The sequence below is a fragment of the Engraulis encrasicolus genome, chromosome 20 (genome assembly GCF_034702125.1).
Source record: "Engraulis encrasicolus isolate BLACKSEA-1 chromosome 20, IST_EnEncr_1.0, whole genome shotgun sequence".
Taxonomy (NCBI): Eukaryota; Metazoa; Chordata; class Actinopteri; order Clupeiformes; family Engraulidae; genus Engraulis; species Engraulis encrasicolus.
In genome coordinates, this window is record NC_085876.1 from 16158851 (window position 1) to 16180461 (window position 21611).

Below are 21611 nucleotides of genomic sequence, written 5' to 3' on the forward strand. Positions count from 1 at the left end.
CGGGTTTCATGAGTCACTGAATATTATAGTTGAGATTCATAACTTTCAAACGAGCTATCACTCGACTGCCTTGGACTTACAGAGAACGACCCACTTGCTGTTTTCGATGTTTGCGTAATTGCTCGCGTAAACAGCAAGCTGTAGAGTTTTGAGCTGACGCACGGTTACGCGAGAGAACAGTAGACTCTGCACAGACTTCGGAAGACAGCACGGGACATACAGTTTGCGTACAGTCTTACAGACAGTCTACTGCATGCAAAATGTCTGGTAAGAAGGCAACGAGCAAGAAGAAGAATGTTGCTGGCCCAACTAAGATGACTGCTCAACAGGCAGCCGAATGGATTTTACAATCCAGCGACGAAGAGTCCGACGCAGGGAGCATGTCATCGGTTGACTCTGTGGCATTTTTGGAAGGACTCGATCCAGCCTTGGAGATGTAAGTGTTGTTTCTAAACTTTCACTGAATGTAAACAGATGTCACATATTCATTTACACTACTGGATTGTACTTAGTGCTGGTTGCATAGTGCGTTTTGGACCGCATTCGAGATGTTGCAGTGTTGCAATGTTGCAATGTAAATACAGCGATTGTTCATCCACTAGCTGCAAATGCTTGAATTCTGCCTTTCTAATTGTATTCATTCTGCATGTAACCTATAGTGTATGCTATGATTATCTGTTTGTGTGTGAAGAGGCAATGGATGAATGGGGGCATTTGTCTGTACTATGTATTTCTCTTTCTGGGTGAACATTGTGCTTTTGCCATGTTGCAATTTGCATTACGAATATGTTTAGCTGTTTTCATCCATAATACATAATGTAAATGCTTTGAATTGTGCTTATGTTGCATTTATACTACCTGTTGCCTAGTGTGTGTGTGTGTGTTTGGTTCACAGCTGATACAAAGTGTATGCAATGGGGGAAGGGGCCATTGAAAGTCTCTCACCTTTTAGTGACCGAGTGCGATAGGGGGGAGGGGTGTGTGTGTGTGAGAGAGAGAGAGGGAGGGAGAGAGAGATACATCAAATTGAATGTTACATGAAATAATAATTTGCAATTATATTGTGTTTTTTCCACATAGATCCTCTGATGCAGACTGGCTCCCTGAACAGGAGGAGGAGGAGGGGGAGGAGGAGGAGAGCCAGGTGGAGAAAGAGGGGCAGAGAGTTGGTGAGGAGGAAGGAGACGATCAACCATCAACCTCTTCGCCGACTACCACCAGAGCAAGGAAGAGGAAAGCAGCGCAGCCATCCAGCGCCACACCTGCCACCAAGAGAGGCAGAGGAAGAGGGAGAGGACAGGGAAGGTGACAGGAGCCAGAGGGAAATGGTCAGCCATGGCAGGGGATCCAGGGCTTTATTGCCACCGGCAGAAGTGTGCTTAACGTCTACCATGACGTGGTGGAAAGCAACAATCCATCCTGCAGGTACCTTCTGACGTACAAGCTTAGTCAAGACCACTTGGAGCTCTTTTTTGCATCTGTAAGAGCTAGAGGGGGATTCAACAACAATCCCAATGTCAGGCAGTTCAGAGCAGCCTACAAGCGGTTGCTTGTACGTCACCAAGTCAAATCAGATAATGGTAACTGCCTCCTCAGAGACAACACTGATGTGCTGGATGCCACCCCAGTAGCAGTGAATGTCTCAAGAAAAACTACAGACCTGGTGTATGTGGAAGCGGATTTGTCGGACATTGCTACTGTTCCCCTCCCAGACGTGGACCCCTTGTCTGAGTTCAAGGAGGCAGCAGTCAGCTACATCGCTGGTTTCATCGTCAAGAGGATCCATGACAAAATATTCTGCCAACCATGTTCCCTTGTGCTAACAGCCGATGACGACACCAAACATGTACCAGGGTTCCCACTAGAGATGGGATTTATCGCTCTTTTTCGGGATCCGGATGTTAGTGGCTCGTTCCTTTCAAAGAGCCGTTCAAAAAACTGGCTCTTTTGGCTCTTTTTAAAATTATTTATTCAGTGTTAAGAATGTAATATTTTGACTCCACCTCAAGGTAATTTTGTCCAAACAACAACTGATTATTCTCCTGCTTCTAAAGACCGTTTTTGCCTCCCTTTGAGGCAAACAATTGTGTTTTTCCCAAATGTAATTACTCTGGTCGAGGTCACGTGCTTAAAATGAATGAAAAATGAACGAAATAACGGTCGAATGGCTCCCCCAGCTGTGACCCGGTTCCCATCGTTCACTTCAGGGAGCCGTTCAAAAGAACCGGCTCGTTCATGAACGACACACCTCTAGTTCCCACTCTTTTTCAAAAATCATTTTCCAGGATATTTCCGGATAATTCAGGACGGATATTTCTACTTTACTTACTTTACTTTACTTTATTTGTTCAGGACATTGCACATTAATGAACATATACATACATGTACATATATGTAAACATGCCAGATTGTAGCCCAAGGGCTAATTTCCATCTGGTGTCCAAATAGGCAGGCTAGATGTTTACAAGCAATAGACTTTAAGATAAAACAGACTGTTAGTAACAAAATAAATAAAACCCACTACAGAAGCAAAAGGCATGCATGTAAATAAAAGGAAAAGAGAAAAGAAAAAGGTCCCAAAAAATAGGGCCATATGTTATGCAGGGATGTGCATTTCTGCCAAAAACACTATTCGAAATTCGATGGCCACTATTCGAATGTTATTCGAAATTCGAAAAAAAAAAAAAAAAAAAAGACGTGCGTTTGCTGACTGAGGGACTCCCACCGTCATCCCTTGAAACATGTAGCCTTAATTCCGCCGACGTATCATATAAAGAGTTCAATACTTATTTACAGTGGCCTTCCATCTACAGCACCAGGGGGGAGCAATAGCTAGAAAATGCGGTCGAGTGTACACCTCTGAACGTCCAGCAGCACGTTCACTGGAAGAGGTCTGTGCGTCCGTGACGAGAAATATTTATCATTCCCTTCCCCTCCTTCCATTCTCGTGGCACGGCAAAGTAAACCCCACTGAACAGTTGTTCGCTAGTTGGGCTGCATTAGAACTAGTTAGCAATTGACATTGTTGACAGACAGTATCCCGATTCACACGGCTACAGGGGTGGCTTTTACAAAGATTGTTTCACAAATCCGAAGCAACGCCATATGAAACGACCCCCAAATAGTTGCAGATTATAGTGTAGTGAGCCAAATAAAATCGCCTCAGCTAAGAGTACTCAGCTAGCTTACTTCGTCTGTTAGCTTATCATTATTAGCGTTTTAGAGATACCTGTATTGAAATAACCTGCCATTGTTGACACTGACGTTGGCTAACAGCTACAAGTAGCTTACCTTGCAGAAGTTTACGCTGGTCAAATCAGACGCAAATTGATGTGACATTATTCCCGAACAGTTACAGATGACAGTCCATGTTTAAAAAAACATCACCAATAGCAGACTTACAGTGTCAGCGATTTATTTATGATTGCCCAATGCCCATTCCTGAAATGCACGAGATGCGTGGCTTCTCCCTGAATGTGTGTGTCGTGTCGGCGGGGGCGGGGCGCTTTCAGACACACTCGCCTTATGTGTTGGAAATGAAATATGAGCATCGTATCTAGACCTACCAGAGAAATTAGAATACAGGGGAGCTACTAGGTTAATTTAATGTAACCCTGCAGTACTTTTCATTTGTCACTTAACACTGCAAGGGAGGCAAACACAGATTTTTTTTTACTGGCTGGATTTTTTTTATTCGACAGGACTATTCTAAATTCGAAAGGAAAACGAATATTCGAACCTTCGAATATTCGTGCACATCCCTAGTGTGTGTGTGTGTGTGTGTGTGCATGCTGTGTAGAGGCTCAGACCATCAGTGTGAACATGTTTGTTGGGCTCGAAGCCACTTTTTATACTCCATCTTAAAGGTGGCTAAAGAGGGACATTCCCTTATATGCAGAGGAATAGAGTTCCATAATATGCCGCCTTTAGTAGATAATGCATTTTGACTGAAAGAGGTTTTCCTGAAAGGAATATCTACATCTTTATTGACCACTGCTCGAGTTACTCGTGTTTGACGATATTTTATAAAATCCTGTAAACAAGGTGGCGCCAGGCCATGCAAAGTCTTATAAAGAAGACAGCTATAGGAGAATTTACAGAAATTGTCAAAACTCAATAGGTTGTACGTATCTAAAATGTTACAATGGTGGTATGAAAGAGGTTTTTTATCTAAAATTTTAAGTGCTTTTTTAAATAAACTCTCCACTGGTTTGAGAGTAGTGGATCCCACCATGGTCCAGCTAGTAATGCAATAGCTTAGGTGAGAAAATATCATTGCATGCAAGTATGTCAGAGCAGCACTATTTGACATAGCACCTCTTATGTGCCTGAAGTTGTAGAGATTAAATTTTATTTATTTTTTTTATCATTTTTATATGTTTTTTAAAAGAAAGATTGGAGTCTAGAATGACTCCTAGATATAAAATCTGTGACTACTTCTAGCTGTTCACTACCAAGAGTAATCCCAGGCTGACACAGTCCAGGGGAAGGTAGCTTAGAAAAATACAAACAAACCGTTTTCTTTGCATTCAGAATAAGGCATGATTTCTCTAGCCATGTTCGTATGTGTGTAAGAGCTGTAGAGAGTACACTTGCTGCTTCAACAGGGGTTTTAGCTTGGGTGAAGATGACTGTGTCATCAGCATAGAGCTGAATATTAACATGTGGACAATGTTCAGGTAAGTCATTAATATAGAGAGAAAATAAAAGAGGCCCCAGAATGGACCCTTGGGGGACCCCTACTGGGCAGTTGATGACCTTGAACCTTCTACCACGGTACATTGTTCTCTATTTGCTAAGTATGAATGGAACCATGATCTAGCTTTAGCAGAGAAATTAAAATGAATTAATTTTGATAATAAAACATTGTGATTGACCGTATCAAATGCTCGTTTTAAGTCCAAGAACACGGCACCAACACACCCATTTTTATCTAGATGGCATTTGTTCATTTCCATAAACATGGCCAGTGCAGTGTCAGTAGAATGGTTAGGGCGAAACCCAAACTGCATTGGATGCAGGGGTGTTTGACTATTACTGAGAAAAGCAATGATTTGTTTAGAGACCCATTTTTCAATGATTTTTGAAATGACAGGTAATATGCTGATTGGTCTATAGTTGTTCATGTCAGTTTTGTCGCCTGCTTTAAATACAGGGGTGACAGTAGCCAGTTTCCATGCCTTAGGGACAGTGGAAGTTTCTATAGATAAGTTAATAATGTGTGTGAGTGGGGGTGCAAGTGCCTCTTTGTGAAGTTTCAGAAAGTTAGTATCAAGACCATGAACATCCCTGGCTTTAGAATTGTTCAAGGCTGCTATGATCTTGATAGTATCTTGTTCTGTGATTTTCTGGATGTTAAAATGATTGTCATTGTCAATGTGATCACCCAACAAATCAGAGCCCTCAGTGATTGTGAACTGCTTGACCAAATCATGTATAGATTCAATAAAAAAAGAGTTAAGCTCTTGACACAGGACAGCAGGATCACTTCACTTTCTAGTTGATTATTAATTTTTAATTGTAGTCCTTTTATTTCCTGTTTAGGACATTTCCCTGTCAATTTGTTAATGTTTTGCCATATTTTCTTCCCATCTCCTTTGGCATTGTCTATTATTTGAATAAAATAATTTGCCTTGGCTTTTCTGGCCCTAGTGAAATTCATCCTGTCTGTGTTAAGCCCAGATTTAATTGACTTTTTAAGGAGAAGGTCCCTTTGTCTTATTAACTGTGAACATTCAGAATTAAACCAGGGCACAGAGTTGGGATTCCTCTTTGCATTGCGCCCCCTCCTGGAAAAAGAGAGCACTACTTCTTTTATCTTTGAGAGGAATAAATCACCGCCAGTGTTCGCGTCTTACAGGCCAGGAGAACATTCCAATCCACATTTTGCAAAACATTGTCCACATTTTCATTTTGATTAGTGGGAATGAACATATTTGCAGGCCTTTTTTTGTTCTGAGACTGAAGTTTTTCTGCTCGTTTAAGCTTCCTGGTAAAAAATATGGAGTTGTGGTCAGAGAGACCTGTTAATAGATTATGGGTATTGGAGATTCTCTCCGGTTTATTGGTAAACAGAAGATCAATTGTAGACTGTGTGTTGCATGTAATCCTAGTGGAGTTTTTTATCAGCTGCGTGAGATTAAAATAATCAGTTACATCTTTAAGTTTTTTCCTGCCGTGTTTGTTTTCCCAGTTGACATTAAAATCGCCAAAGAGGAGAAGCTCCCGTTTATGATTACATGACGCAAGGACTGTTTTCAGTTGATCATAAAATTCAGGACCAGCTGTGGGTTTGCGATAGACGCAGATTACAGTTAATGACATCTCCCGAGAGAGGTGTATGTCCACTCCAATACATTCAAGTAAAATACCACTAGGAAAAGTTCTCTCATTACACTTGAGATTATTTTTAACATACATGAGGACTCCCCCTCCCCTCCCCTGCCCCCTGTCTTTTCTAAAAGTAATATACTCAGGTAATGAGACCGCTGCTTCTGGCGAGGAGCCAGTGAGCCATGTTTCCGTTAACCCCATGAAATCAACATTAGAATTACACAATAAGTGTTCGATTTGTTCCCTCTTAGGGACCAGGCTTCGAACATTTAAAAACCCACCAAATAACCCCCCCTTTTTAAAAACTGGATCCCATATAGTCCTCGCCTGGTTTAGAGTCCTAAAAAGTTTAAACTTTTTATATTTACGCAACACTGGGTTTCGAGTCCTACGTGCCGTTACATTAGACACTGGAGGTGGTGAGAGAGCGTCCTGTTGCAACGTCAATGTTCCGTTGGTTGGACCGCCAGTCAGGCCGGGGCTGACTGGAATCCTCTGCGCCTCCGTTGAGCTGTTGCATACGGACAACACCGAGGCAGGAGAACCGATTGGCGATATTACCCTCCGCATGGGACGCACCATCCTACCCCCGCCAGGCGCCAAGGCCGCTCCGATGGTGCTGGAGGCGAGTGCTTCCGTAGTAGTCTGGCGCCCTCCCAGCGCAGCGTTGATGCGCTGCGGCGGATGCCGTTGTTCATCCAATCGCCCCAACAGACCCCCAGGCGAAGCCAAGGCCGCTCCGTCGGCTCCTTCGATGGTTGCCAGGCGCCGCCCTCCTGTCACGAAGCCGGTGCGAAACTGCAGCTCCTGATGTTCGACCACTGGTTCCCCCGACATCCTCCAATCTTGCATAGCCGGCCAAGGTGGTACAGCTGCATTTGACATCAGCCACTGGACGGGGCACAGTCGCATAGGCCAGGTAGCCAGGTAGCCAGTGGAGCCCCAGCTCTGGAATCCAGGCTCCCTTAGCAGAGTTGGGTATGCCATATGCCCGGCTCCCTGGGTCAGCAAGATAGAGTACGCCGCCAGCGTTAGCGCACCAGCTGCCGGAGTGGTAGCTGGCCATGCCGGTTGCTGTTGCTGCGTTGGCCACTGTGTGTGGGCTGGGAGTTGCACCTGCCGCGGAGCAAAGTTTGTTTGTGTGTTGTTCAGGGGTTGTGGCCCCGGGTTGATCTCCACATCTCCAGCCAACAAAACCATGAATGCCAGGTATAAAAGTCCCACTCCCACAGCTTTACTGGCTGATTTTACATGTCCGTTTCGCGTGGATGGAGCCCTGGCTCGCCCATTGTTCAGGTAGGCAGAGTACAGGAGGAACTGGCTTCCGTAGGTTGGCATGCGAGTTTTAAGGACGGATAGACGTGGCCGTGTGGTTAGTAAGACTAGACATACTATAAAAACAGTGTTAGCAAACCACTTGGAGGATAGCGATGACCTTTGAGTGATTTTAGCCGTGTTAGACAGCACACACGGAGCACCTGCCGACTCGCGTGTGTGCCCGGCAGCCATCTTGTGAAGCAACACCTTCATTTGAAATGGGACCTGACACTCATCCGTCGGACCCACAATTTGGACATACACAGCGACACACAATGCATTTTAGAGACAATGTGACTTTAAGGTTGAAATTAGTAAGGCTGTAACGATACACCCAACCCACGATTCGGTTTGTATCACGATATATGACCCACGGTTCGATACGCCCCACGATTTTATTTTATTTTTTAAAGGAAAAAAAAGAAGAAAATAAATTAGGCCTATATAGGCTATATATATGCTTTCTTTTTGCATTTAGGCCTACCTGCCTACATTAATTTTGTAGGTGTACTAAATTATGTTGCAGATATAGGCTACCACTGCAACCTGTTCCCCAGGTGTTGACATCAAAGCACAACACAGAGAAATAAGGGATATTTGTTCACCAAGGAAAAGTAGACTTCTTATTAATAGCCTTAGATCATATCATGCTGAGATGCTGACCATGTGTGAGAGAGACAGAGAAGGGTCAGGGTTCCAGTAGGTAGCCTATAACAACTGTCTCACATTATCAAACATTATCCAATTAATATCCAAACAATAACTGAAAACAACACTGGTCATATTTCGTTAGGAAACATGTTGTAGGCTATAAAGTTACTTACAAAAATGCAACACTTAATTTTGATGTTTAATATTTTTGTAACTTTTTTGTTCGTGCAGCAGCGCGCGCACGCTTAATACAAACAAATCTCGAAATGAACCTCAGTTAGCCTATGTTCTCACGATGCAACACGCACGTTGTCCTTTGTTTGGTTTTGTGATTTGACATTTTGTCAAGAGCGGGAATGGATACAGGCTGAAATGAATTTTTTCGGTAGGCAGGCGGTCAATGCTGGGAAGAAATAACGCTGCCTATTAATATCCACATCGACCTCAACGTTCGCCCGACTTCAGACACTTCCCTTATAGAGCGCAGCGTGGTTTATGAATTTGGGCAGGCGGAGCATCTCGCTCTCTCGCTCTCTTTCTCTCTCTCCGCTCAACGTCTATCTCCACTCAACAGCATCGGCGCATGCATGAATCTAAACACCTTCACACGTTTGATAAAGCCTTCTTGGTCTGTTGTTCATTTCTGTGCTTTACCTTCCGACGTTTCCAAGTTTTCGTCTTGCGGAGGTTGCTCAGGCAATTGACAACAAGTGCGCACGTGCTGGTTGGACGGAACATTATATAAGAGAGGGGTGAATGGAAGTGTTACTCGCACATGTGCGCCCCTTTTCTACTTGTCTTTTTAAAGCGCATATGCAAACATTTGCCTGTATGCTGCTGTTTTCTAGACTGAGGGGTAACAACAGAGATTTTGTTAGGGAAGAACTCTGGTAACAGCTTTTAAAGGGCGCATCGTGATTCTGCGAGGAAGGTTCGCGATAGGGGTTCGTGGGTCTGCGTACGATGCAATCGGTTCGATGCAATATCGTTACAGCCTTAGAAATTAGGGATGCACGATGTCAAAAATTTCGGCTGATACCGATATCCGATATTGATATTGCGGTTTTGGCAGATAACCGATATTAACCGATACCTTCTTTTCTTTTTTTTTACAGAGATGACATTAATGCAAACAAACAGAATTTTTGAATGTCCTCTTATTTCCAAAAACACTTTTTAACTCCCTGTGATAAAAACTAGAAGACAAACAATGAAAGTCACCGTCAAGTCCAATCTATTAGAACCGTAACATATTAAAAAAAACATCGGCGTTAACATCAGCCCAGATCGGACCGATGTGTTGAGAAATGTCAAATATCGGCCGATACCGATACATCTGGCCGATACATCGTGCATCCCTAGTTGAAATGAGTTGTAATGAATGAGTACAGTGTGTTAGGGAAGAGGGTACGTCCAAAGACGTCATAAGAGCATAGTATGGCATGGCCGCAAGGGGAGTCACTTTCTTCTTCTGCAGTTAGTACAAAGGAGACTAGTGATAGGAGGGATTACATTAAACACTGACAACTGGATCTCCTCTCTTGACCAATTTTGCGAAGTTACAGAGTTCAGATTTTATCCATTATGGCGTTGCACCCACTGACCATGAGCACAGTGTCTTTAAGCAATGTCCGTGGACTACACCTAACTCAATGCATTTTCCATTGAGTGATACTTCTTATCCAATGTACATTATTTGCTTAGTACTGGCGGCAAGGTAAAATGCAAAGCCACTACCGCCAGGGCTGGAGTGTGGAACAGGTCATAGGACATAGTGAATTTGTGTCAGCTGTAATTAAGGCTGAATGACCGCTGTAATTTAACCACAAACTGAACATTGACGACAGGACATCCTATTTTGACCGGGCCGGAACTAGCAGCAGCTCCTCGCACCCACAATGCAATTCAAATTGCGGAGTTTCCATTAGGTGCATTCGACATGTGTCAACGCATGCATGCGCATTTAGACAGCAATGCACCCTGGATGGAAAATGCTGCATGACTGTTAGATTTCCTGTCAAACTTCGAAATTTCGTCGACGTTGCGTTGACGAGGTGACATATCACATGGTGTAAAACTATCGCGGGATGAATGCGGCTGCAGTCAGATCTTGCAACCTCTGCAGTTGCTTATCCCCTTCAACGCTCGTCGGCGGACTGCCTCCGAGGTCACGCGCCCATGAACTGGTTGGTCAACAACTCACTCACGTGTGTATATGGGTCTTGTCTCACACCTCTACACACGTTTGCGCAGGTCCCCACTTCAGCTCCTCCTCACTGCCTGTCCCCCCACTCCTCACACGTGGTGTGTTAGTAGAGCAAACCGGTGCGAGCTCATCGTCTCGTTCATATTTGTGGCCGACTGCAAATGCGCTGTATTTAATAACACCCACATCCTGACAACAAGTTCTCGCTCACGTGCTTCCGTCAACGTTGGTCGACAGCAACAAAGTCGTATGGGCTTAGTGTCACAATTTTTATCGATCATGGCCTTGCATCCACTGCGCATGGTGTCCCCGGGCTACGCCCCCGTACTACACCGTGGCCAATGCAATTTCCTGCGAATAAGCGTTCTTATCCATTCCATGTTCTTTGTCCAAAGGTATTGACCTGGGTTGCGGTTGAAGATCACCAGCTGTCCCACTAGTAAGAATCTGCTGGAGCTTGGCGACCACACCCCTATGTCAAATTTCGCAAGCCCAGCACGTGCAGCCTCTGTTCAATTGAAATGCTTTCTGATCCACAACACGTTTATTCGGAATTAAATTAAAGTGTAATGTAAACTCACATTAATGTTTTCCTGGTGAACCAGAAGCTATGTGTTGACGCCCAGGGGGCTGGGCTACACAAACCTTCTGGTGCACCTGTGATTCGCTCTCCTCCTCCGTTTACGAAATAAACGGGGCAGCTCGACGAATCAGGATCGTAGGGAGGGATTTCAGTGGGTATGACGTTTATCGAACGCAACACCCTCCCCCAGGGTAGTTCGGCTGTGCCCGCCCCCTCCCTGAATCACAACAGTAATGGCGGCGTGCGAGGAGTTATCATGCGTCGGGATGGAAGCAGCAATTTCAGCGGTGTTATCCAAAATACCTCAAGTTGATTTTCTAAAGGACGTTGTTCTGTTTTGGTTCCCGACCTGACGGCGCTTACGTGACGACACGCCCTACGTCACAAAGCTTCAACGTGAGTGGTCGAAGTGTCATGTCATTCATATGAGGTTGCTCCAACCGCGTGCAAGCATCTTTTGACTAAACCCCGCCTGCGGAGACGCGTGAAAAGGCAGTGTGCCAGTAGCCTGTTACTTACAGGCTACTGGTTCACCAGGAAACATTAATGTCACATTATCTCAGAAATTAATACCTTAATAGTCTCTCTCTTATCGCAAAAAATAGTGTACTTGGATTTAAATGCATTCTCCAGACTTGACTTTGACTTTTTTGCTCACCAACCATTGTGGCCAGTGGTTTCTGTCTTTCTGCAAGCCAGTTTTGTTGCCAGTTTCTTTTTCTCTGGAATATTCTTGCATACAAACAATTGATGCGACTACTGTGACTTGTCACACCAAATAGTGCAAGCAATGGGTGACAAAATCGCTCACAAGGTGATACAAGCATGAAAATTGGCACAGGTGTTCATTAGGACATGCTTATCAATATCAGGGGTGGAGGCACTCAAAATTCCATGTTGCATAGCAACGGTTGCTAGGTAAAGCATTTCCCTTAGCAACCAGCATCAATTATGCAGTTTCTAATTGATTTTGTGGTATTAAGGCATATGTACCCTGAACCATTGTCTTAAAACCACTGTAGCAATGCTGAGAAAGGCTCCATATTACAAATATGCACCCTTTTCCTTACAGTAGCAACCAGCATCAATGAAAACAGGTTCCGAGCAATTATGTGGTATTGTGATGTTTGAATATTGACCGTGTGTCCTAAAATCACTACATGAATCCTTCAAGAGGTTATACATTAGCAACGTGTGACAATGGCCCCTTTGATGTCATTTTGTTTCCATTTAAGTCAATTATGTGAAAAATACAATTTACACTTCAATTTACTTTTTGAAGACATAGTCTCAATATGGTTTACATGTCTCAGTACACATCAGGCCTGTCTTTATCTTTCTACATGAGCCTAGTAAAGCCACCAGACTATTCAGAGGTCAAAAACTGTACATTTAGGCAAGACATGCATACAGGAACACACTTAGGACAGTGCTCTGTTGTAAATTGTAACCTCTTCAATTCATACAAACATTCGATCCATACATAAGATGGAGAGCTGTGCAAAGACAGGAAAGCTGAAAGGAAAGCAATCCAAGTTGGTTCCTCTACATCAGGACAGTTTTGACCATGGGGTGGCCAGGTTGGGGCCCATTGAAATTCTGCTACTTGGAAATATAACAAGTTCATATTCTGGTTCTGGGCATCCTGTGTGGTGTCGCATTGAGAGCAATGGTATTAGAATAGAATAGAATAGAATAGAACAGAAAGCCTTTATTGTCATTATACAAAGTATACTGAGATTTGAGCTTCCCTACGAGGTGCACAGTCCTTTATACTGTAGATGAACACAGTCCAGTAAGTGTAAGTTCAGTGTAGTGACAGCTTTGGGGAAGAATATTCATTTCAAACTAGGCTAGTCTGTGTGGTGTTGAGCGGTCAGTGTGGTGTCCCATTGATATTAATGTAAATATAGCATACGCATATAGCATAAGCATATCTCATCATGCATGCAAACTTACAATACATTCAGACTATTAGCTGTGCAACTGACTGTGACTGTGTTAGACTGTGAACACTATGGAAACCAATTTCAGTCTTTTGCCATAGCTGATGTTTGTGAGATCTGGCAAAATGGTGAAGGTTTTGGGAAGAATGTGTATGGTCTTTAAACACCTTCATCTATGCCTGGGTTACTCTTGAACAATGCTCAAGGAACATTTCACTCCTCCCCAGGATTGTACAGGTAGCTGTTAATACCTGCTGGGCATTGCTGCCTGTCGCACCTCCTCCGGTGCCCATGAGTCAGCGAGAGAAAATTAGACTTGTGACACAAACACATTTATTTTATCAATTACTAGACAAACATAGGGAATACACATTCATAATGCATAAGTATCATCTTCAGTTCTTGAGGTAGGGTATAGTGAGGATTCATATATTTCTCTACAGTTGTTAATGTCACACCTCCCTAAGAGATGGTCAAGGTGTGAGTTCTGTGATTCTATCTCAAGAAGGCTTCTCTAAACAGTTGCGATCCAATGACTCCCACTCACCAAGGCTATCCTGCCACAGCATATCAAGAGGGCAGTTGGCTATTGCTATGCAGGCATGTAGTGTCGTATCAGCAGTTGTCCTCTCTGGCTGAGTGGGGATGGACTGGCTCAGCACGGTGGAAGGTTCTTTGGTCAAATTTGCCTAAAGCCAGTGCAAATTGTCCAGAGTTGCTGAAGTGTTCTTGATAGAGCAGATGTCAAGACTATGTGTTTATGCGCATCTCAAATGCACTGACTACACAAAGCTGACTGTAAGAAAACAATGCCTTTGGCAGTGAAATTCTGCCAATTGAAAATGTTTAAATTCTGTCTAGCTATAGTCAATAGTAATCGATAGTAGAAATATTATAGCCTAGTGTTATATAGAAATGAAAAGTTTGGTAGGCTACGTTTAACTTTGTGAATACAATGTACACTCTGTAGAGGGGTTTAATATTATTAACCTGAAAAGTATAGGGAGAAACACATGTCTTTGCATTCCAAATACTATCTGTTGTCTTGAATGTAACTTATCTTTAACTTGACATATAATTAGGCCCTTCAGGTTGAAAGAATGTCCCAGTCATCGTAACAAAAATAATAGTCCATTTAGTTTTGGATATAATAATGAATAATACTGGGGTAAGCATGAGGATCACTGTCAGATGACACTTCTCAACACAGCACGTATGTATCATGTACTATACTGTATGCATTCTTTCTTCCTGATTTTTTTTTTTTGCCTGGTCAGTTGGCAGTATTTGGTACATGTATATAAAGATAGGCCTAGAGACATTTGTAAAGCCAGTTTCACTTGACATGATTTTAAAAAGACATTATCATTTAACATGGAATTATTCACATAATAACAATGATTTTGGGTGGATAAAATGACATAAGGGGTCATTATGGTACATATGTGCCATATAACTTCTTGAAGCATTGCTACAGTGATTTTAGAACAATGTCTCAGGGCACAGATGCCTTCATACCACAAAATCAATCAGAAATGGCATAATTGATACTGGTTGCTAGGGAAAGTGCTTTACCTAGCAACCGTTGCTAGGCAACATGAAATTCTGGGTGCCTCCACCCCTGATATTGATAAACATGTCCTAATGAACACTTGTGCCAAGTTTCATGCTTGTATCACCTTGTGAGCGATTCTTCCAGTATTTAACACCCATTGCTTACGCTAAAAGATCAAACTAGCTTTCAAAGTGGCTAGTGAGACTGAAAGCTCTGATCTCCAAAAAAGATAGCAGTACAATTTTTTTGTAAGGAAGTGCTAGCACTGCCTATTTGTAGGCCTATTATGACCGTAAGCAGGTTTTCGAGAGATGTATAATGCCATGATATCAGCTAGCGACTTTTCAGCAAGCCAACTAGCGACTTCTAGCGACTTTTGGCAACACTGAGTCAAAGAATATGACTGTGTATAAGTGCAATCAAAGATGGCAACCTGACCAAACTGTGTGTGTGTGTGTGTGGACAATAATGTAGTCAATAGGTGGATATAAATTGAATCGTCATGTCTAAACTCGGAGAAGAGTAAAAATTATACCACAAACAAAATCGGGAAAAAGTTGAAGAAAAAAAAATCCAGGACAAATATTTTTTTCCTGGACATTTGGTGAATTTCCAGGACTTTCAAGGACTTGAAAGCACATCTCTAAATTTCCAGGTTTTCCAGGACGTGTGGGAACCCTGATGTACTGATAACGCTCAAGAGTCAAGGAGGTCTGCAGCAACCATCCAGGGGCGTTGTTTTCATCTGTTCAACCACGGAGCAGGTTATTCAGAGGAATATGAGAATGAATGGTGGTCACCCTCCCCGTGGCTGTGGAATCATAAAAAATGTTGTTGCCCAAGTTTTGGCTGAAACGGAGGGCAAAACACTTTTCCCGCAGTTACACGGTCATATGTTTGACACATGTGCTGAGACTAACCATGTTCATGTTCTGGTTAAGATGACATCCTCGTTGTTTTGCAAGGTTAGGTTTAACCACTTTGCAAGGAGAAAGACTGAGATGGCCCAGAATGACAAGCTTGTGCGCAAGCATTTCATTAAGCTTATTCATTTCTATGGGCAATAGTGGAAGGGTTGTGTCTGTGCTGTGTTGTACATATGTTGGTGTTGTACATATGCCTGTGTTGTACATATGTCTCTGTGTGTTCATGTATGCTCTTTTTTACACGCATTTTCCTTTTTTGTGCATCTTTGTAAATAAAAAAAACTTTCAGTGTCTCATCCTCCCTCTCACTTTATACATGTAGTGTCTATAGTGCTGTGTTGTACATATGTTAGTGTTGTACGTGTCTGTGTGTCCATGTCTGTTCCTTTTAAATGTGTTTTCCTTTTTATGCATTTTTGTAAATAAAAACGTTCAATGTCTCCTCCCTTTCACTGAACAGTCAATCTCACTTTGTATTCTGCCGCTGCAAGGTTTTTAGAAACGAGTCTCAGCATTTCTTTTGCCCTTGGGTTATTATTATACAGGCATGCTTTTGGTTTGCTGTAAGTCGGCACTTACACACGTGACTTAAGCTAAAGCCATAAAGTGACCTGTTTCCACTCCTCTTTTGCCCCTGGTTATTACAGGCATACTTTTGGTTTGCTTTAAGTCGGCACTTACACACGTGACTAAAGCTATAGCCATAAAGTGACCTGTACTGCTCTCCAGTCAGTGTTGTCTCTGGTTCGGTCCTTCCACCACTACCATATAGATGTCATAAAATCAGTTCAATTTCAATCAGTTCGATGTTAACTTAATGAGTGGTTATGTTTTACAACCTTGAGGTTTTTTTGTGTTCATTGTATTTATGTGCGTATGTGCCTTATATATGTCTTATTTATGTCTGTGATGCGTGCATGTCTGTGACGTTTGTGTCGTCCTGTCCCCACTCGGGGCCTGCACCTTGCCGTGGTGAGTGGGCTTTAAAACGAACGCGGGCCAGATTAATTATGAAACCCTCTGTCGAAATTATAACAATGTTTTTCGTCTGTTGTTTTCTTTTAGAAGAGATGGGGCGATGCCTTGCTTGTGGCCAGTATTTTAAACACTTCAGTAAGTACTCTGCTGTTAAGGGGTTTTAAGGGAGGACTCGGGGTTTAAGACAATTCTTATCTTGTCGCTGCAGTCCTTTTTGCAACATTCCGATGATATCCCATAATTCCACTCGGGGGTATAAATTCGAACAATCGGGCATTTGACAGTCTTTTCGTGCTTCTGAGAACGGTAGGAAGATGACACAATGTATGTCGCTGCAAGCCAGGCATAACAAAACGTACACTTTGGGAAAGTGTTCGTATTGTCTCTTCTATTACTACTGCAATAACTGTTATCGTCGATTAAATACGGGGATGATTTATGGCAAGATTTATTTCAAGTGCATGTGATGGATATTACACTCGATACGACTGTGCAACAATAGCTGGCGGGAAACTGCGTTGTCTCGACTCGAGGTAGCATACACGTGCTCCTGGAATGCTAACTTCAATGTGGACGAAACATTTATAATTTGTCATGTCGTTACATGTGATTTAGCAAGATCTCATTACCACAACTAAGGTAATAGTAGTTCACATGCATGTAACAATATGGCGTGACACTATGTCTGTCACTGGACACGAGCATGCTGTCAGGCTGCTACGGTCAGCCTTACGACCGCACGTTTCCCTCCAGCTATGTTGCAGACTCTGTTTGCAGTCAACCTACAAAACCTTATCTACAACCTAGTAAATTAAACTGATGTTGCTCTCTGTTCTGTTCAAGTTTCAGACAGATACTCGCAAACTCAAACTCAAAGCAAGAGGTGAGGTTTTTTAATAACTGCTGATAAATTACTAGTTAAAAAATGGTCTCTTCTAGCTAATTTGCTGCATAACGTGTTTTTTTTTCACATTGCTTTACATGCAAGTCAAACCAAAAAGCACTGTGAAAACTGAATTGAATGCCGAAGCCCTCTGACCTGTCTGTTATTTTTACGTCTTGGTTTAGAAATCGATAGCAGAGATGGACCAGACCAGAAGACCAGCTGTGTGGATCGTAGGGGACAGCTACATCCGGCGCGCGTCTGAGAGGGCAAGGGTAAGTATTGGGAAGAACTTAGACCTGCCGGTCGATATAACATGGTTTGGAGTTGGAGGCCTGCGATGGGGGTCCTTTGTGTCTAGGTTGGACTCCCTGTTGTGCTCCAGACCTGCCCCAGATGTGATAGTTGTGCATGTTGGAGGTAATGATCTAGGAAAGGTAAAAGGGACTAGATTGGCTAGCACGATGAAATGGAACTTAGGTCAGGTGCATGAGAACTACCCCAACCTTAAGTTAGTGTTCTCTTGCATTACAGAAAGGCGCGTGTGGAGGTGTGGGCGTCCCTACCAGCTTAATCATCAGCTTGCCTTTCTGAATAATGTCATGTCCGCATTTATGGGGTCGTTAGAAGGAGTTTCAATTCGGCACCCTGAAATTAAGCACAATTGGGAGGGGATGTTTTTAGCTGACCGGGTCCACCTGACGGACATAGGACATGACATATTTAACAGAAACCTCCAGGGGCGCATCAGAATGGTATGTGATGTGTAGATGAGAAATAATGATTCTGCATTTTTCTCGACTGTGGTGGGAGTGTGGGAAGGGGATTTTAATATTCGTCCCCTTACTGCACTCCCACTGCAGCCTTCCACAGGTCTGGCTGCACAACTTTCCTGTGACAAGTTAAGTATTACCCCTCATGTTGTTTTTATTTTATTTTTATTTGTTTAAATGGTACATAGTGTTATGTACACAAGTATATGCTATTGTAAACAAAAATAATCACATACTCTGTATAGCACCATAAACTGTGTTGTAATGGTACATGCACTTATGTCTTTGTTACTTTTTTTTTTCATGCACTACACCACAGGACCGAGCCACCCTGACGCCACAGACAACACCATAGACGACGCCACAGGACTGAGCCACCAAGATGCCATAGACGACGCCACAGGACCGAGCCACCCTGACGCCATAGACGACGCCACAGGACCGAGCCACCAAGATGCCATAGACAACGCCACAGCACCGAGCCACCAAGATGCCATAAATGGTACGTAGTGTTCTTATGTACACAAGTATATGCTATTATAAACAAAAATCATCACATACTCTGTATAGCACCATAAACTGTGTTGTAATAGTACATGCACTTATGTCTTTGTTACTTTTTTTTTTCCTGCACAACACCACAGGACCGAGCCACCAAGATGCCATAGACGACACCACAGGAACGAGCCACCCTGACGCCATAGACGACGCCACAGGACCGAGCCACCAAGATGCCATAGACGACGCCACAGGGCCGAGCCACCAAGATGCCATAGACGACACCGAGGGAGGTACCGAGCCAGCCTCCTGCGATCTATGATACGGTACTTAATATTTTGCATTATATTACACTTTGCTGGCATTTTATCCAAAATGACTGTAAAGCAAATATCCTCACATTCTCAACAAAACACATCAGTAAGCTGGCTTTAAATATGTTTTTACTCTGCCTATACCTGTAATAGTATGTTTGCACTATGTACATGTTGCCTTAATTTCATTGTTTTTTGTATTTATAGTTTTTGTATGAAATGTTCTTTCATGTACTGTGCTTTCATGTACTGAAGATGTACACAGCACCAGCACTCAAGTGGGCTCTTCATCCAGGAACTGGGCCAACATTGATGCTGCTGTAGGCGTCACCTGCTGCCGATGACCATCTTCACAACATTGCAATTTTGAAACTCTCAATAAATTAAAAAATGTAACGGCCCACAACTTTCTGGTTCTTAAATGTTTCTGCAATATTGGTTCACACATTAGCAACATAAACTGGGGGGGAGAAATGCCAGACAAATGTTAAGATTTGAAGTAATGCATTTATTTGGAAGCTTGGGGAGGAATGTTGCTAAAGAAAGAGGAAGGGTTTAAAAATATATATATATTCTTGAATCTTGTCCAAGACCGGGAGGGGGGGNGGGGATTTGATGATCAGCCATGATGGTCATGGCTTGCAAGCTTCGGCTGGATGACGAGACCTTTCCTCAACTTCCATTGGCTTGTTTCTGTTAAAGGAAAGTTTATTTAATTGGTTTGCATGTCATTTGTAGATGGGTTTATGTATACATAACAGCTGTGAATACCGCAAATGGGTCAAAGACGTCCAACATGTCCTTCAGTGAGATTTTTTTAAAATACATTTTTTTGGCTTAGCTTTCATGCATTCACTTTTCAAAAAATGTTTTGAAATTTCATATTTTCAGTTAGAGTAAGCAAAAGCATCTGTTAGCACTGAAGGACAATGTCGTGTTGGACGTCTTTGACCCAAATGTGAACAATGTCCCAAGCCAAGGGGATTAACTTTGTGTGGCAGACAGACGATGTTTTTCGCCAATTGGCAGATGTTTAACAACGTGAAACTGTGCATTCGTGGGCTCTTGTCATTGACCTCATTGGCCCTCTCACAGCTCTCCATTGCAGACTTCGACAATAGTTTTCTGCCAAATGCTAAGCTGACATAAAAGCACGTCTGCCGTACACAGCTTGGTTTGTCTTAAATTGCCGTTACATTACAACATGGTGAAGTAAGTTAGATGGATCAAACGCCATTCGGTTGGCTCATGTTAGCCGCTAAGCTAAATAATAATAAAAGTTATGATGGGCTATAACAACCCCTTCAAGATTTCGTTGACCTTAAGTACCATTGATTAATATGATGTATTGGTATTCACCATACGTACCGATCACAAGTTCCTTTTGGACCTGTGGTGGTAAGTGACAGGGTTTCGGTGTTGACAAGTTTCAGAGCTGAAAACGGGTTTCAATATCTTGACATGGTATGACACCGAGCCGGCATAGTAGGTGTTTTTGGATTGGCTGGCGCTGTCAGCGATGTCGACCTATCGGAAATGTAGCTCAACGTTGCCAAGGTGATTATTTCACTTCCGTATTTTGGAGGCGGAAGTAAATCAGCCGCGGTTGCATTAAAACCGTTGAATGGAGTTCTATGGAACCACCTTCTCCCCTTATGTAGACCTCCTTGGTCCCGGCTCATCTAGACTTCTATTTGAATTTCAGTCTTCTTAAATACAAACACACACATTACTTATTACAAAAGCAGGAACATGCCGTTTCAAAGCAGGCATGAAAACAGGTCAGGGGTGAAAAAGGTGAGAAAGGAGCGGCGGGGCCGGTCGGCGCTTGCCCGTCAGCGGCGCGCGCGCATGTGTGGTGTGCAGTGGCGTTTTTTGGGGGATGGTAATGTATAAGAGTCATACATGGTCCCCAAATTTAGCCCCCGGGCCTGAGTTTGACATCCCTGGCTTAGTCGCATAAAGGTGGAGAAGGCGGTGTCTGTGGATGGGAACAGAAAACTATATCGTTTCAGAAAGGAGGGGTTGGTGTATGGCATTTCTTGTGTGTTTGTAAAAATGTATTTTGTGTGTCTAATCTCTAGTTATACATGAAAGTGAACTAACATAAACTGATGTATCTATTCTTTCAGGAACAAGGACAAGCAGCCGATTGAAGAGGTGCAGACATTTGTGGATGCCATAAGAGCTGTGGCCACACATGCAAATCCATTATTTCATTTAACTTTATAAGTAATTTCTATTTAACATTTATTTAATTTTAAGTGATTAAGGACACGATGATGGACATGTCACACAAGTTTTGTTTAAATCAGAGAACTTGAGAAACTGACTCTTTTTTTTTTTTTTTAAGAAAATGGAATTTCTGGGAAATCTTATATCAACAATACACACTCTCATACTATATCTATCTTCATGTCGTACCTTAAAGAAAGTGAAACTCCTGAAATGAAACTCCAACTCCCTTCGTTATTGTGACACAGCACACAAGTGCACAGTGCGCACAATGAAATTGCATCTATGCCTCGCCCGTGCAAGGGGGTGGAGCGGCGGAACGGTACCATCACAGTGGGTTTACATACAGTGTTGAATCTCGCCCTCCAACCCGTGCCTGCAGTTCACCTAGGGAGCGCTGTCGAGACAGCAGA

At 42.9% G+C, this 21611-nt stretch overlaps 1 protein-coding gene across 1 annotated transcript; it reads left to right on the forward strand.

The window, feature by feature from the left end:
- The first annotated feature begins 201 nt into the window (after window positions 1-201).
- On the forward strand, window positions 202-1309 carry LOC134436817 (ran GTPase-activating protein 1-like). The gene is made up of 2 exons (XM_063186167.1): window positions 202-436; window positions 1081-1309. Exons 1-2 carry the CDS (start codon window positions 261-263, stop codon window positions 1307-1309), a joined length of 405 nt encoding a protein of 134 aa, XP_063042237.1. The 5' UTR covers window positions 202-260.
- Window positions 1310-21611: the final 20302 nt, after the last annotated feature.

Bases quoted from the DNA above. Each gene is read 5' to 3' on its own strand.
- LOC134436817 (XM_063186167.1), top strand. From the start codon at position 261: ATGTCTGGTAAGAAGGCAACGAGCAAGAAGAAGAATGTTGCTGGCCCA. The intron at 437-1,080 runs GTAAGTGTTGTT...TTTTCCACATAG, and splicing joins CTCGATCCAGCCTTGGAGAT to ATCCTCTGATGCAGACTGGC.